Below are 14,914 nucleotides of genomic sequence, written 5' to 3'. Positions count from 1 at the left end.
TTGAATACAGGCTTTCTTGCGGCAGTAAGGTGGTATCGCATTGTGGTTTTGATTTGCATTTCCCTGATGATTAGTGATGTTGAGCATTTTTTCATATGTTTATTGGCCTTTTGTATATATTCTTTTGAGGATTTTCTATTCAAATCCTTAGTTCACTTTTTGATGGGATTGTTTTTTCTTGTTAATTTGTTCGAGTTCATTGTAGATTCTGGATATTAGTCCTTTGTCGGATAGATAGATTGTGAAGATTTTCTCCCACTCTGTGGGTTGTCTGTTTGAAATAAATTGACTTTTAAGAGGGTTGTGTGATGTTCAGGCTATCAGAGTACAGTCTGGGGAAGTGGGCGTAAGTGTGGCAGTATAATGACTGAACCCAGGTCTCTTTCTAAATATGCCTTTCCCTTTTCTTGTAGATGGAAGCCCTTACACTTGGTGGGTTGGCAAAGCCAATGAAAAGCACTACTACTGGGGTGGTTCGGGGCCTGGCATCCAGAAATGTGCCTGTGGCATTGAACGCAACTGCACAGACCCCAAGTACTACTGTAACTGCGACGCGGACTACAAGCAATGGTGAGTGCCTGCGGCCAGCACAGCTGGGCTCACCCCCCCACACACACACTGTGCCTTTGTGTCAAACTGATGTGAATAGAAGAAAGTTTGAAAAGTGCTATAATAATACAATCGTAGGTTAGAAAGGTTTGGAACTAACCCAGTTGACAAATGTCAGGAACATACTGAAAAATATAAAAGTAGAAAGAGGTCAGGGCGACAAGGGTATGCATTTAGAAACAGACTGACGCATAATTGATGTGTTCATATATTATTCAGAGAGGAAAATAATGAGCCATGTTGTAGACAGTGATTTGCATTATAAAATACGCTGTGTAACCATAGAGGGATGGCCATGGGTGGGAAGCCAGTGTGGATGCCTCTGAGAGGGCACACAGTGAACAGCCTCCTGCGGGAGGCACAACCAGCTCCCAAAATGTTTGCATTGGTTGCATTGGGGATCTGGACCAAAAAAAAAAAAAAAAAAAGGAAACAGAGAGAAGGGGTAAAAAAGAAACAGAAAAATATCATTCTTTCCTCTTGTCTTCAGTAATTGCTTGCCTGTCTACTTTTCTTTCATACCTGGAATTGTTTATAACTCTGATACAAATCAGTTCAAGAAAGATCTGTTTCTGGTTTCTTCCATCCCTCTGCTGGCTTTTGTTCTGCCTTGCAGTGAATGGCTGTATCGCTGTCGGTAACAGATAAAGATAAGATCAGCTGCCGTTCTTTGTGAAGAAGAGAGGCCCCAGAAGTTTAGGTGGAAGATTATAAACCTACATGTGATTCTTGGCAGAAGCACATATCGAGTTGCTGGCTTTCTACATTTTTAGAAGTGTTGAGAGGCTCCATTTCTGCTGCTGGGCAGCAGTTCACATAACCAACCATGGTCATGCATTTCCCCATATGCCCAGCCATGGTTTTCCTCAATCCACCTAGGTATTGTGCTTTTTTCAAGGACGCTTTACAAGACAAATTCATTCTACCAGTTAACCAAAAACTAATTCTGAGAATGTAACATTATATGAATTTCAGGTAGGATGTCTGTTTACTTTCTGAAAGTTACATTTCTTCTAGTAAATGAAACAAATTACAAAGGCTATTTCAATGGCTTAAAATGCGTGTGTTTATGTGTGTAAAATACTTGTAAATAGCTATCATTAATCTTTCATTATGGATTAATGTCAAGAACAGATCATTAAAATTTTTATTTCTTTGAAGGATGTATCTATACACAGACATACACACTGTAGACAAAGATTGGAAGTTGGGAATGAAGTTAAAAGGGCATGAGCTGGCCGGGCGCGGTGGCTCACGCCTGTAATCCCAGCACTTTGGGAGGCCGAGGCAGGTGGATCACGAGGGCAAGAGATCGAGACCATCCTAGTCAACATGGTGAAACCCCGTCTCTACTAAAAATACAAAAAATTAGCTGGGCACGGTGGCGCATGCTTGTAATCCTAGCTACTCAGGAGGCTGAGGCAGGAGAATTGACTGAACCCAGGAGATGGAGGTTGTGGTGAGCTGAGATCACGCCATTGCACTCCAGCCTGGGTAACAAGAGCGAAACTCCATCTCAAAAAATAAAATAAAATAAAAAGCATGAGCTTTGAAGTTAACCTTTCGTTCATTTAGTCAGTCAGTCATTCAATCAGTCATTCATTCAACAAATATTGATAAAATGCTTGTGAGTCAGGGACTCTTCTAGGCACTGGAGATAAAACAGCAAATGCAAAGAACAAGAATACCTGTCCTGAATCAAATTCTTGTTCTTGTTGCCTTTTAGTACTAGTTGTGTGTTCTTAAGCAAGCCAGGCAGACCCTCTCCCATCCATTTGTCTATCCAACATTAATTCCCTGCCTCTTCAGGAAGCTGTCTTTGGGTGCAGCCTCCCCACCTAGGAGAAGTGGGAACACACTTCCAACTGGTTCATTGTCCAGGCAGCCCAGAGTGCTCTGCCACCATCACCTTGTCCTACCACAGAGGAGAGCAGAGGGATTCAGGATGAGGAAGATCTAGCACCTACACCTAAGTGAACTTCATTTTTGTCAGACATCATGCTAAGTTCTAGGGATACAATGATGAATAGACATGCTCTTTGTCCTCAGGAGCTCCAAAACTAGTTGAAGGAAACACACACATGCACACACAAATAAATAACATAACACAGTCAGTGCTCTGAGGAAGGTGTGTGCAAGACACAACAAAAACTAATGGAAGAAATTTTTAATGTAACTGAAGGAGTGAAGGAAGGAATCCATAACATCTTGGAAGAAGAGGCATACTTTAGAGACAAGTAAGACCAAGAGCCCTAAGACACTTGCCCTTATATGGTGGTCTTGGAGAAGAAGCATGACTAAGTTGGGCCAGGCTAGGGAACTCTCTGTGCAGTTGACAGTTTTGAAAATATTAATTTTTCAGTTTTTAAAACATTAAGTTTTAAACATTAAGTTTAAAGCATGGCATCCCTGTCTAAACCTTGAAGGCTACCATGAGTAGAATTAGAGGTTGAAAAGATAGATTTTTTCTTTTCTGAGATGAAGTCTCATTCTGTCACCCAGGCTGGAGTGCAGTAGCATGATCTCAGCTTACTGCAACCTCCACCTCCAGGGTTCAAGCAATTCTCCTGCCTCTACTGGCACCTGACATTACACTCAGCTAATTTTTGTATTTTTAGTAGAGATGAGGTTTCGCCATGTTGACCAGGCTGGTCTCCAACTCCTGACCTCAAGTGATCCACCCTCAGCCTCCCAAAGTGCTAAGATTACAGGCATGAGCCACCATGCCTGGCCAAGATTTTTTTTTTAAAGATGAGGTTTCACCCATGTTGGTCAGGCTGGTCTTGAACTCTCGACCTTAGGTGATCCATCCACCTCAGTTTCCCAAAGTTCTGGGATTACAGACGTGAGCCACCACACCTGACTGATAGATTTTTTTTTTTTTTTTTTTGAGACAAAATCTTACTCTGTTGCCTAAGCTGGAGTGCAGTGGCATGATCTCAGCGATTCTCCTGCCTCAGCCTCCCAAGTAGCTGAGACTACAGGTGCCTACCACCACACCTGGCTAATTTTTGTTTTTTTAGTAGAGTTGGGGTTTCACCATATTGGCCAGGCTGGTCTTGAACTCCTAACCTCAAATGATCTACCTACTTCAGACTCCCAAAGTGCTGGGATTATAGGCACGAGTCACCACACTTGGCCCCAAAATAGATTTTTAAAGATATATTTTAGCCTCTGAAGCCATTTCGAAGAAAATATCTGAATTCAGATCACAGATTAGAAGACATTCCATTCCACCCTCACTCACAGACCTCCTCCTCCGGCAAGCTTTGATTGAGTTCTAACATTTCAGAGTTACTCAGGGACCTCGGCACTGCTGATGTTTTGCTCTCTCCTGGCTTAGCAGCAGCTAAGATATTCCACTCCTTTGTTTCTGTAAAGTTTGTCTAATATAATAATAAAGGCACTGTAGCTTGAAAAAACTGAAGAATATAATGAATATTTTTATAATAAATGGCTCCTTAAAATGATCTTCCCTTTTTAGTACATGAAAGAATGCTCTTGGGGGAGTCTTCTAGATCTTTAAATTCACCAGCACCTGGCAAAGACCCTCCCTCATATGTGGATGCTTTAGATATTTGGAAATGAATGGGGTTGCTTCTAGAAACACTTTCTAAAGCTCTCAGGAACAGTGAAGAAAGTTTAGCTTGCAGTGGGAAGATTTTACATCCAGGCCCAGATTTGCCACTTTTGGAGGAAGCTTTTAACATCTCTGAAACTTGATTTATTATCTATATAATAAAAATAAATCTTGTCAAATTTTCGTGATCATTAGGTACAGAATATAAAAACATTCTATAAAATATAAAATATGCTGCAATTCTTTTATGTACGTATGTATGTATTTTGATACAGAGTCACTCAGTCAACCAGGCTGCTGTAGTGTGATCTGGGCTCACTGCAACCTCTGCCTCCTGGGTTCAAACTAGTCTCATGCCTCAGCATCTTGAGTAGCTGTGATTACAGGCACACATTACCATGCCTAGTGTTTTTGTTTGTTTGTTTTTTGGATTTTTTTTGTGTGTGTGTATTTTTAGTAGAGATGAGGTTTCACCATGTTGGCCAGACTGGTCTTGAACTCCTGGCCTCAAGTGATCCACCCACCTCAGCCTCCCTCAGAGTGCTGGGATTACAGGAATAAGCCACCACAGCTGGCACTCATCACAATTCTTAAAGGTTCCAATTGACTCATAAATGAAAATAATAAATGAAAGCAAACTGTGGAAAGCAGGCCCCTTCACACTCTTGACCTGCTACATAGCTGGCCTCAAGTCTAATTCCACAATGCCACATGCAGATGTTCTGAAATGGGCTTTACTGGAGAAAGTTTTAAATCAGGGATCATCAAAAGAAGAGCAGGTCCAGGTCTCCAATCCCCTCATCCCTCAGGAAGACATGCTAGAGCCAGGCTATTTTGCTGAATGCACCAAGGGTGTCCATCCCCAGGAAGTCCCTGCTTCTCTCCTCCCAAAGCAAAAATGATATCAACTTTGTCAGTAGGAGAAAATCAGATGCGTGAGGCTCCAGGCAGTCTAGGTGTAGGTGCCTGCTGTTTACAAGTGTGGTCTGGGAGTCATAACCCCTCCAGGAACAGGGAGGCAGCCAGAGCTCCTTTCTGAAGCTGACTTCGGCTGTAGCCTCTCTAACTAGAAGTGAGGAGCACTGTCCAGGCAACCTGAAATGTACTGCCACGATCATTGCTGTTCGGTTATGTTGTTTATCCAAACACAGAGGAGAGGTCAGAGATTAAGGGAAATAAAAATTTAGTGCATACGTCCAAATGAAACTCACATATGGTAAACCGCATTTGTTGTTAAGTAATAAAGGTTCTATTAGATTTCATGCTTTTAGATGGTGTGTCCAGTTAAGAAAGCTATTTTCAGTCATCTTAATCACAAAGCATCATTGGATTAAGATGAACTGAGACGAAAATGAGGACAAAGTTCCTTGGCCATCTCCTCTCTGTGTGAGCTAAGTCAGAACATTTGACATCTTTGTCTTCTTATCAGTGAAATAGAGATAGATAGTATAGTACTTCCCAAGTCATGTAAGGATCTTGGTAAATTGCTGTTATAAATGGATGTTTAAAATTACAGTAATATATATTGTTTTTATTACTATTTGAATGTTGAATGGAACCTTAGCTAAAAATCATTTAAAATGTCTTAAATTACAGATGCATAAATTGGGGCCCAGAAAAATTTAAATTACTTTCTAAAAATTACATTAGAAATGATGAGTAGAGAGAAAATAAGAATAAACATCTCTAAACACCTGGGCCAGTGTTCTTCCACAATATCATGATCAAGAAAGATCTTTTATATTGTTTATCTGTCTTTCTAATGATTGGGGAAGGTAATTTTTTAACTAGCTTATACATAAGCTTTAAAGCTTAAACCACCGATCACATTATATGTTCTTTTTCTAAGAACTCTAAAGCTTAGATGGAATACTTATTCTTATTTACTAGAGTAAAATGCATAAAAATGGAGCCAGGATAAATAAGATTGTAGCTCAGAGCATGATTGGATCTCACAACGAAGCTGCAATGGCCTGTGAGTGCGATCGCCCTCTCAATAATTGCCTGATTATCTATGCTGTTAGAAGTTTTGCACAGTTATTTCTGAGATTGAATGTCATTTAACATTTATGATTTACTATTCACAGCAATAGTAAATATTCCCACCTACGGTGCCAGAATTCTAATTACAGGAGCGTTGGTCTCAGCTAAGTGCCCACTGCTGGGTAATTCCTGGTCTCTTGCAGCCTGACTCAATGAGCTAAATCATCATATCTGAAATTAGCAATTCCAAAATGAATTATCAGGGAAAGAATTGCCATTCATGGCGTGAGTACCCTTCTCTCATTGTAGAATTTCTGGATAGTTATGTCCTGGCCCACATCAGCACATCCATGGTGGGAAATAAGTGAAGTGAAAAGCCATTAGCACAGTCTTTGTGTTACAATTAGTTAGCAGTTCCCACCTCAACATTAGAAAAGCCAGTCAAATACTAGCAGTCGTGCTCCTTTCACTGACCCTAAATGGAATTGGCTTGTCTATCAGGCTGTTTCTTCCTGGGCCAAAAATAATCCATTGTTTTTTGGTTTTTGTCTTTTTTTTAAAGACAAAGTCTCACTCTGTTGCCAGGCTGGAGTGCAGTGGCATGATCTTGGCTCACCACAACCCCTGCCTCCTGGGTTCAAGCAGTTCTTCTGCCTCAGCCTCCCAAGTAGCTGGGATTATAGATGCATGCCACCATGCATGGCTAATTTTTGTGTTTTTAGTAGAGATGGGGTTTCACCATGTTGGCCATGCTGGTCTCACATTCCTGACCTCATGATCCACCCTCCTCCGCCTACCAAAGTGGTGGGATTACAGTTGTGGGCCACCGTGCCCGGCCATGGCCAACTTGAATAGCAGCCAAGGGGATTTAACTAAAGAATATCTTCAAGATTTCAAAACCAGGAACATATTTATTTGGTTGGGTCAGCTTACTATCTAACACCTAATTTTGAATATTCTAAAAAATAATCATCATGAATTTTTTTCTTTGTTTATAAGACATTTGATTGAATCTAAGTGACTTATTTTTTCATGAAGTTTTAGAGTGCCTTTTACTCAAAGTGAAATATTTATATGTGCATTGTCATTCGTCATATTGTTTAAATAATAATAATTTAAACCATGTCAGCCACTGCTCAGTATGTTTCAGGTACTATGTCATTTAAACATCTCATTGACTCTATGACAAAGATACTACATATTTTATCTTCATTTTAGAAATGAGGTAATTAAGCCCCAGAGAGATTAATTTCTCTGCCAAGGTCCTATAGTTAAAAGCAGTAGGGCAGAGATTCAAACTCTGGGAAAGCAGCTTTAGACTCATGCTTAGGTATTACACAGTAGGACTGTATTAGTCTGTTCTCGTGCTGCTAATAAAGATATACCCAAGACTAGGTAATTTATAAAGGAAAGAGATTTAATGGACTCACAGTTCCACATGGCTGGGAGGCCTCACCGTCATGGTAGAAGGCAAGGGAAAAGTAAAGACACAACTTACATGGCAGCAGGCAAGAGAGCTTGTGCAGGGGACCTCCCGTTTATAATACCATCAGATCTCATGAGACTTCTTGCTACCAGGAGAACAGTATGGGGGAAACCACCCCCGTGATTCAGTCATCTCCACCTGGTTCTGCTCTTGACATGTGGGGATTATTACACCTCAGGGTGAGCTTTGGGTGGGGACACAGCCAAACCATATCAAAGATGTAAGTGCTGCATACATTTTTAGCATGTGTACTATATACAGTACAATTTCATTTTTTTTTCCTATTTTTTATTGTGGTAAGTGCAAATAAGATAAAATGAACTATCTTAACAATTTTTAATTTTACAATTCAGTGGTATTAAACACATTCATTTTCTTGTGCAGTCATTTCCACCATCCATCTCCAGAGCTCTCTTTATCTAGCAAAACTGAAACACTATACCCATTGAACAGTAATTCCCCATTCCCTTCTCCTCCCAGCCCCTGGCCAGTTAACCTTAAATAATAAGTTCAGAAAATGTGATTAAATATAGTTTATTCCAGCTCAAAGCCTGAGGATAGCCACCAGGGAAACACCAACTCCTAGCAAATGGGGTCAGCTTTCCAAAGTGGGGAAATTAAGGTTTCACTTACATAGGCAGAGATAGAGAAGGTTAACAGGGTTGTAACATTTTCCATATAAGGCCAGCACAGATGTTACCGTAATTTGATTGGTTACAGTTTGCTAAGTTCCAGGGAAGGGGAACATTTAACATTCCAGAAGGAGGGGTAATGGTCTTGAGGGGTCTTATTTCTGGAACCATTTGGTCTTTTCTAATCGTTTACAGGACAGGAATGAGGAAGAGATTTAATCTATAATCGGAGAAGCAGAAGTTGCAGCTGCATGTCCCATGACTCCGGCCATATAACACATTTCTCTCAAGGCTCAAAATAGTTTAAAGTTCCAGTCATTTTAGGTTTGAAGTATTTAATTTCACACCACCATCATTCTGTTTTCTGTCTCTATGATTTGGGATACTTTAAGAACCTCATGCGAGTGAATCATATAGTATTTGTCTTTTTGCAGTTGGCTTATTTCCCTCAGTATAATATCCTTAAGGTTCACCTCTTGTTGCATGTATTAGAATTTTCCCCTTTTTAAGATGGATATTCCATTGTATGGGTAGAGTACATTTTGCTTCTTCCTTCATTCGTCAAGGGGCGCTTGGCTTACCTCCACATTTTAGTGACTGTGAGTAATGCTGCTAGGAACGTGGTTGTAGTTTCTTTTTTAACATCTACTTTTACTCATCTCTAGAGTGCTCCTGATTTAGTTTCTAAAAATCTCTTATTTTAATTTTATATCAAAAGTATTCCTTATCATAAGTAGATTGAAATTATTTTCTAAATGTGACCGCATTTCAAATCCTAGTTCTGTTGCTGGCTAGTTGAGTGACCTTCAGCAAGTGATGGAAACTGTCAATGACTGTTTCCTTAACCACAGCATTTAAAGGCACCCACAACTACCTCACATGGTAGTCAGGAAGTTTAAATGAGAGGATACTCATAAGGGAGAAGGCACATCCATATTTTACTAGTAAATGTTCAAGAAATATTGATTCCAATTACACACGCCCACGCCCATACAGATAAGGGTTAGCTCGTGGGTTCCGGAGGAGCAGCCTCTTAGGTATTCAAGAACAACTCATCGGGCTCCTCCGTTCTGACCTTCTTGCCCGCATGCCTTGCTGCTGCCCTGCTGCTGACACTGCCCTCCCGAGATCCTTATTCTGCCAGCTGCAGCTGTCTCAGCCTGTGACAGTCACTGATGGCCTTATGGTGGGGAGAGGGCTCCCTAGTCAACCCCAGTGCAGTGGAAACCAAGCTGTGGCTTTCAGCAAGACTTGACAAGGACTGCAGCTAACAGAAAGATTACACTGAGAGAAACCTGCAACTGCTTCCTGAAATAGTCACTCTTCAAGACCAGGCAGGAGTCCAACCCCTGAGACCCTGCCGAGCTCCCAGTGAAGCCTCCCATGGTTTTTCAACCCTACTGTCATTAATGAGGCTACTCAGGCATGACTGGGCATTTGAATACAAGCAAAACCTCCTCCAGGTCCCAGAGGAAGAAGTTCTTCATCACAAGCCCTACCTCAGCTCCTACAGGAGGAACATTTGCTTCTCAGGCCATTTGATAGTACAAACGTTAAATCCTTTAAGGAGGAAATTCCTAGCTTAAGCCCCAAAGGCCTGTGTCAATCACCTGGCCTGAACGGGAACATCGCTGTGGTCCATTCTGGGACCTGGATTTGTTGATTGCATTTCTCCAAGCTAAGGTTCCAGTCTTCAGGGGTACCTTCTGTAGGACAACAGTTTAATGCAATGTGTGCAGTGACAGTATCAGTCCCGTTTTATTGCATGATGTCTCCTCATAGAGAGGAGAAGGTAGAATCCGCAAGCTCCTGCTTCTATGATTTCATGGGAGAAGAAGCCAAGGCGAAAATGTAACACATGCCCAAAAGATAAAAAGGAGTTTCCAGGGATAAGCTAGTTTAAATCCAGATTTTTACAGGGAGGAAGGAGCATCTCTCATATTGCTAGGACAAGGTCCTGCTAAATTTACAGTATTAAACAGAAAAACACTTCACGAGGAATATTCGGATTTAATTCTGCCCCCAAATTCAAGACCAGTATGGAAGTACCTGCCAGATAGGTGTGCAGATGAAAAGCCACAGCAGTCACGTCTCAGGACATAGAAATTCTACCCTCAGTGACAACACTGGAAATCACTTTACAACCGCTGCTTCCATTCACCTGCTCCCACATCAGACAAACAAACAGAAACTGTTTTTACAGCTTCAGATTTTTAGGGCCCAATGACAGGCATTCAATGAAGGAAATAAAAAGAAACATGGACAATGGATGTTTTAAAAAGGTTTTTAACATCAGTCTGGAAAACAGAAACCTTAGTACAAGAGAGAGGCCATCTCTACCAACATTTTTTGATTGTATGTTATTTTTCATAATCAAAAGTTCAAGCTATTTCTTAATTTTTATCTCAAAACAAAATAATTATTAAAAAATTTTTTGAGCACAGCAAAAAAAAAAGAGAGAGAGAGAGAGAGAGAGGTCACTCCAGGATGGCACTTAGGGGCCTGGCTGTAGAGTCAGACAATCTAGTTTACGTTCCTTCTCCGACTCTCCGCCGGTTAGTAAGAGCCGCCTGTGCCTCAGTTTTGTCTCGGCGTGTCTCCAGGACTCAAGTAAGCTGAGCATCATTCTTTGTCCTGTCAGTGGCAATGGGGCTGGAACCATGCCCTCTAGTACACTCTTGGTAGGAATGTAAGACTGAGGCCACTTTTTGGGGTGCTATTTGGAAATTGCTGTCAAAACTCAAACACTACATTCCTTGACTGAATCCTTCACCATGTGTCATGCACCATCTCGAACAGAGACAAATGTGTTCTAAGATTGCATATTTCATTTTCTGTGGCAGACAAAACAAAACAAACCCAAATAACCTGTAGACAGCAGACATGTCCCTTAATAAGAGTTTCAGAAAATGATATTATAAGGCTGGCCAAGGAAGAAAGTAGATACATAAACACTCGCATAGAAAGATGGCCGAGATGAAAGGGAAAAAGGCAAGTTGACAAATAGCAGGCATAAGTTTGGTGTTTCTTTAAAAAAAAAATTTTTTTTTAGGCCGGGCACAGTGGTTTGCACCTGTAATCGCAGCACTTTGGGAGGCTGAGGTGGGCAGATCACAAGATCAGGGGTTCAAGAACAGCCTGGCCAACATAATGAAACCCTATCTCTACTAAAAACACAAAATTAGTCAGGGGTAGTGGTACATGTCTGTAGTTCCAGCTACTTGGGAGGCTGAGGCAAGAGAATCACTTGAACCCAGAGACAGAGGTTTCAGTGAACCAAGACTGCACCATTGCATTCCAGCCTGGGCAACAAGAGGAAAACTCCATCTTAAAAAATATATATTTTATATATAAATACATATAAACTATATATATGTCATTTTTACGTGTGTGTGTGTGTATGTGAGTGAGTTTTGAGACAAGGTCTCACTGTGTTGCCCCAGCTGGAATGCAATGGCATGATCTTGGCTCACTGCAGCCTTGACCTCCCCAGGCTCAGGTGATCCTCCCACTTGAGCCTTGCAAGCAGCTGGGTCTACAGGCAATGTGTGCTAATTTTTTGTAGAGATGGGGGTCTTGCCATTTTGTCCAAGCTAGTCTCAAACTCCTGAGCTCAAGCAATCTACCTGCCTTGGCCTCCAAAATGCTGGGATTGTAGGTGTGAGCCACTGTGCCCAGCCTGGCATTTTTCTAATGTGTATAAATCCATAACCTTTATACATGCATATATAATTTCTAGAAAACCTACAAAAGAAACTAACAATTATTATTAACACAATAGATTAAGGATGTGGGACTTTATCGAGGACCTGGCTTGTCCTATTGTACATCTTAGAAGCACTTTGAATTTTTTGCCATGAACACATTTAACCTGATCAATTAAAGTATTTCAAAGTATACTTAGCTGGCAGGGGAGATACCATGATCCTGAAGGTGGTTTTCCCAGGGTGAGGCTTATCCATTGTACTCTGGATATACTGACCCCTGAGATTTCCCCAAACGTGGGAAACTTGACTGCATCATTTGTGGTAGTGGGGGACTGCGTTCGTGCTTTTCCCTGGCTTTAAAAAAAAAAAGGAAAAAGGGAAGAAAGAAAAAAAGTATTTAAAAGTAGTTTAAAAATTAAAATTAAAAATAATCCTAGCCAGCATTGCAGTATATAACAAAACAATTCTAAATCATTATTTTAAGAAAAATCAGATCAAAGACTCATTTTCATCATCATCAACAACAAAACCGAAGAAAGCATCTGACTGGCTCTGCTGGCCCCAATATTGGAAGGAATTTCTCTGCATGCTGGAGGATTCCTCTGCTCAGTGGGTGCAGTGAAACTGAGAACGTTCATACCATTATCCTTATCACCACATGCAAAACAAAATATTTTTGTCATTGATCTGAATTCTATGGAACTCATGTTTGTGCTCTTAACCTTTTGGAATCCTGGGGAACAATCACTTTATGCTTCAATAGTCAGTGGTCTTATTCATGCGTATTATAGGAATATGACATTATGAGGAGTACCGATATCAGTTAGGAGTGACACTCTTCTACTTGCTAAACTAACCAAAAAGATTGTTGATATTTAAATAAATGTGTGTGTGCATGCCTGTGTGTGTGTATATAAAACAAAATGTTTCAATGGATAGCTATCAATATATTTCTTTTCTAGATGCATAAATGGAGATGCCCTTCTGCTCTCATGAAGGCCGTTTTCATTAAGTTAAGCTTTGTTTAAAAAAGATAATGCTTTACTGGTGATCTGGGGGGGGCAGGGGGAGAAGAAAAAAAAAGAACTCTTAATTTTAATCTTATTTAGCCTGAAAGCATGTGTCCCAGTATTAGAGCATGGCCGGAGTAGTTTTCAAAAGGGTTACATCATCGCATGTACTTTATTCCTTATTCTTACTCCACTGTGCTTTACTTGGCAGATTGGATCTGTACTGAAGTTGCATCTTAACAGGAGATTCCTAGAGAGTCTAACGCTAAACTCTTAGAAGCGTAACTACTTTTTAATATGTGGGTCAGGGTTAAGAGCCTCAGGCAAGGGCTTCTGCTCTCTTTTGTTAGGGATTTGCCTTGGGGATGAACTAGGAAACTTCAGGAGGCTCATCCAGGCAGGTCCCAGATAGCTCAAATTGCAAAGCTACCTGAAAGCCACTGTGTTTCCACAGTCCTGTGAGTAAAACACCTATTGGCAATGGGGGTAGGGAAGTGTCCTGTCTCTCCTAGTTCCCCAGAGAAGCATAAAAATGATGTATTATATACTGTCTCAGGGACATTTTGGTGCCAACCCGCTTGGCACAGCATAGAATCCTCCTGTCACCTCATGGATTGTATCATGACAGAAGGGTAATTGGGCACCGGAGAAGATGTCAGCAGAGTGTCAATACGGTTTGACCACTGCCCCCAAATAATATTGATGGCAGCAAAGAGAGAGATTAATCAGGTGTGATCCTGTCAAATGTTCAGGGTGTCCTGTGGGTTCTAGAAATAGATACAGGCTACCAACAAAATGTGAAATGGACTTAAACAAAAGAGATGATTTAGTCATTTTGAGAAAAGCCGAACTAAGATCCAAAAGAGCTTTTTATTCCTGAAAAAAGCACAGTGGATATTCTATTAGCATTTCTCTCCACGTGCTGTTATGTTTTCTGAAAAAAAAAACAAAAATGCATTCTGCCAAAAAATCAGTCATGGAGAAAAGGATCAAATTCAAAGGGATGTCACCAAATCTAAAGAAACGTGCAGATGAAGCGATTGTGCAGCATGTTCTAATTGTGGACCTGTTTGTTTACTCTGTGTCCCACTGAAAATTCCAATTCCAGACACCCGGAGCTCATCCTCACACCCTCCCTACCAGGCCAGCCACCTCCTCTTATTACCCTCTCTTGATATTAATGATGCTCCCCCACTTGAAATTTCCCATATGTAAAACTCCATTGCCTTATGTACTATCCGTTGGTCGCCGTTTTCCTTACATGGATTCTGCCTCACCTGGGCCTTTTGCAGACACCTGACCGTCTGCGACCACTGCCTTTCTCCTAGTTCTAAATCTAAGCAATGGCATTGCAACAATCTCCCAAAATAGCTTCCAGCCTTAAAAAGCTCTTATCCTACAACTTTGTCTATAACTGTGGCTATCACTGGCTTCGCATTAGAATAACCTGGAAAGCTAGAACTGTTCCTTATCATTAGTTCCTGCCTCAGACTAATTAAAGCCTCTGGGGATCACTTTTGACCGTCTTTGATTTTGCAGTTTCCTGAGGTTTCTTGTGTAGCAAACGTGAAAAACTACGGACGTCAGGCTAGGTTAAGCTGCATATCACAGACAAATAAATAAACAAGAGTGCTTAAACAAGATGAAAGTTAGTTCCCATGCATGTAAAACAAGCCAGGCACCTTCCAGCTCTCTGTTCTGGCATTATTCAGAGTTGACATCCTCCTCAGGATCCAACATGGCTTCTAGAGCTCCAGCCATTACGTTTCCATTCCAGGCAAAAGGTAGAAACGGGAGGAAAGAGAGCGTGCCTTTTCCTCCCAAAAATGACTTTACATACCACTTCCATTTATCTATCATTGGCTGGAACTTCAGTGAACCACAACTAGCAGCAAGGTTGACTGGGT

The 14,914-nt window shown here is 41.0% G+C and overlaps 1 protein-coding gene and 1 non-coding gene across 2 annotated transcripts in view; both read left to right on the top strand.

The window, feature by feature from the left end:
- The window catches only part of CNTNAP2 (contactin associated protein 2), a 2,303,447-nt gene that overhangs the window by 1,766,512 nt on the left and 522,021 nt on the right, over positions 1–14,914 (top strand). Inside the window, exon 15 of the mRNA XM_078343568.1 lies at positions 414–570. Coding sequence (XP_078199694.1) covers positions 414–570 — 157 coding nt within the window. The remainder of the gene's footprint in view (positions 1–413; positions 571–14,914) is intronic.
- LOC118144031 (U1 spliceosomal RNA) lies at positions 12,187–12,350 on the top strand. Its single transcript, XR_004728498.1, has one exon. It is a non-coding gene; the product is annotated as a U1 spliceosomal RNA (small nuclear RNA).

Source organism: Callithrix jacchus, chromosome 11 (genome assembly GCF_049354715.1).
Source record: "Callithrix jacchus isolate 240 chromosome 11, calJac240_pri, whole genome shotgun sequence".
NCBI lineage: Eukaryota > Metazoa > Chordata > Mammalia > Primates > Cebidae > Callithrix > Callithrix jacchus.
This window is presented reverse-complemented; position numbering and strand designations above follow the sequence as displayed.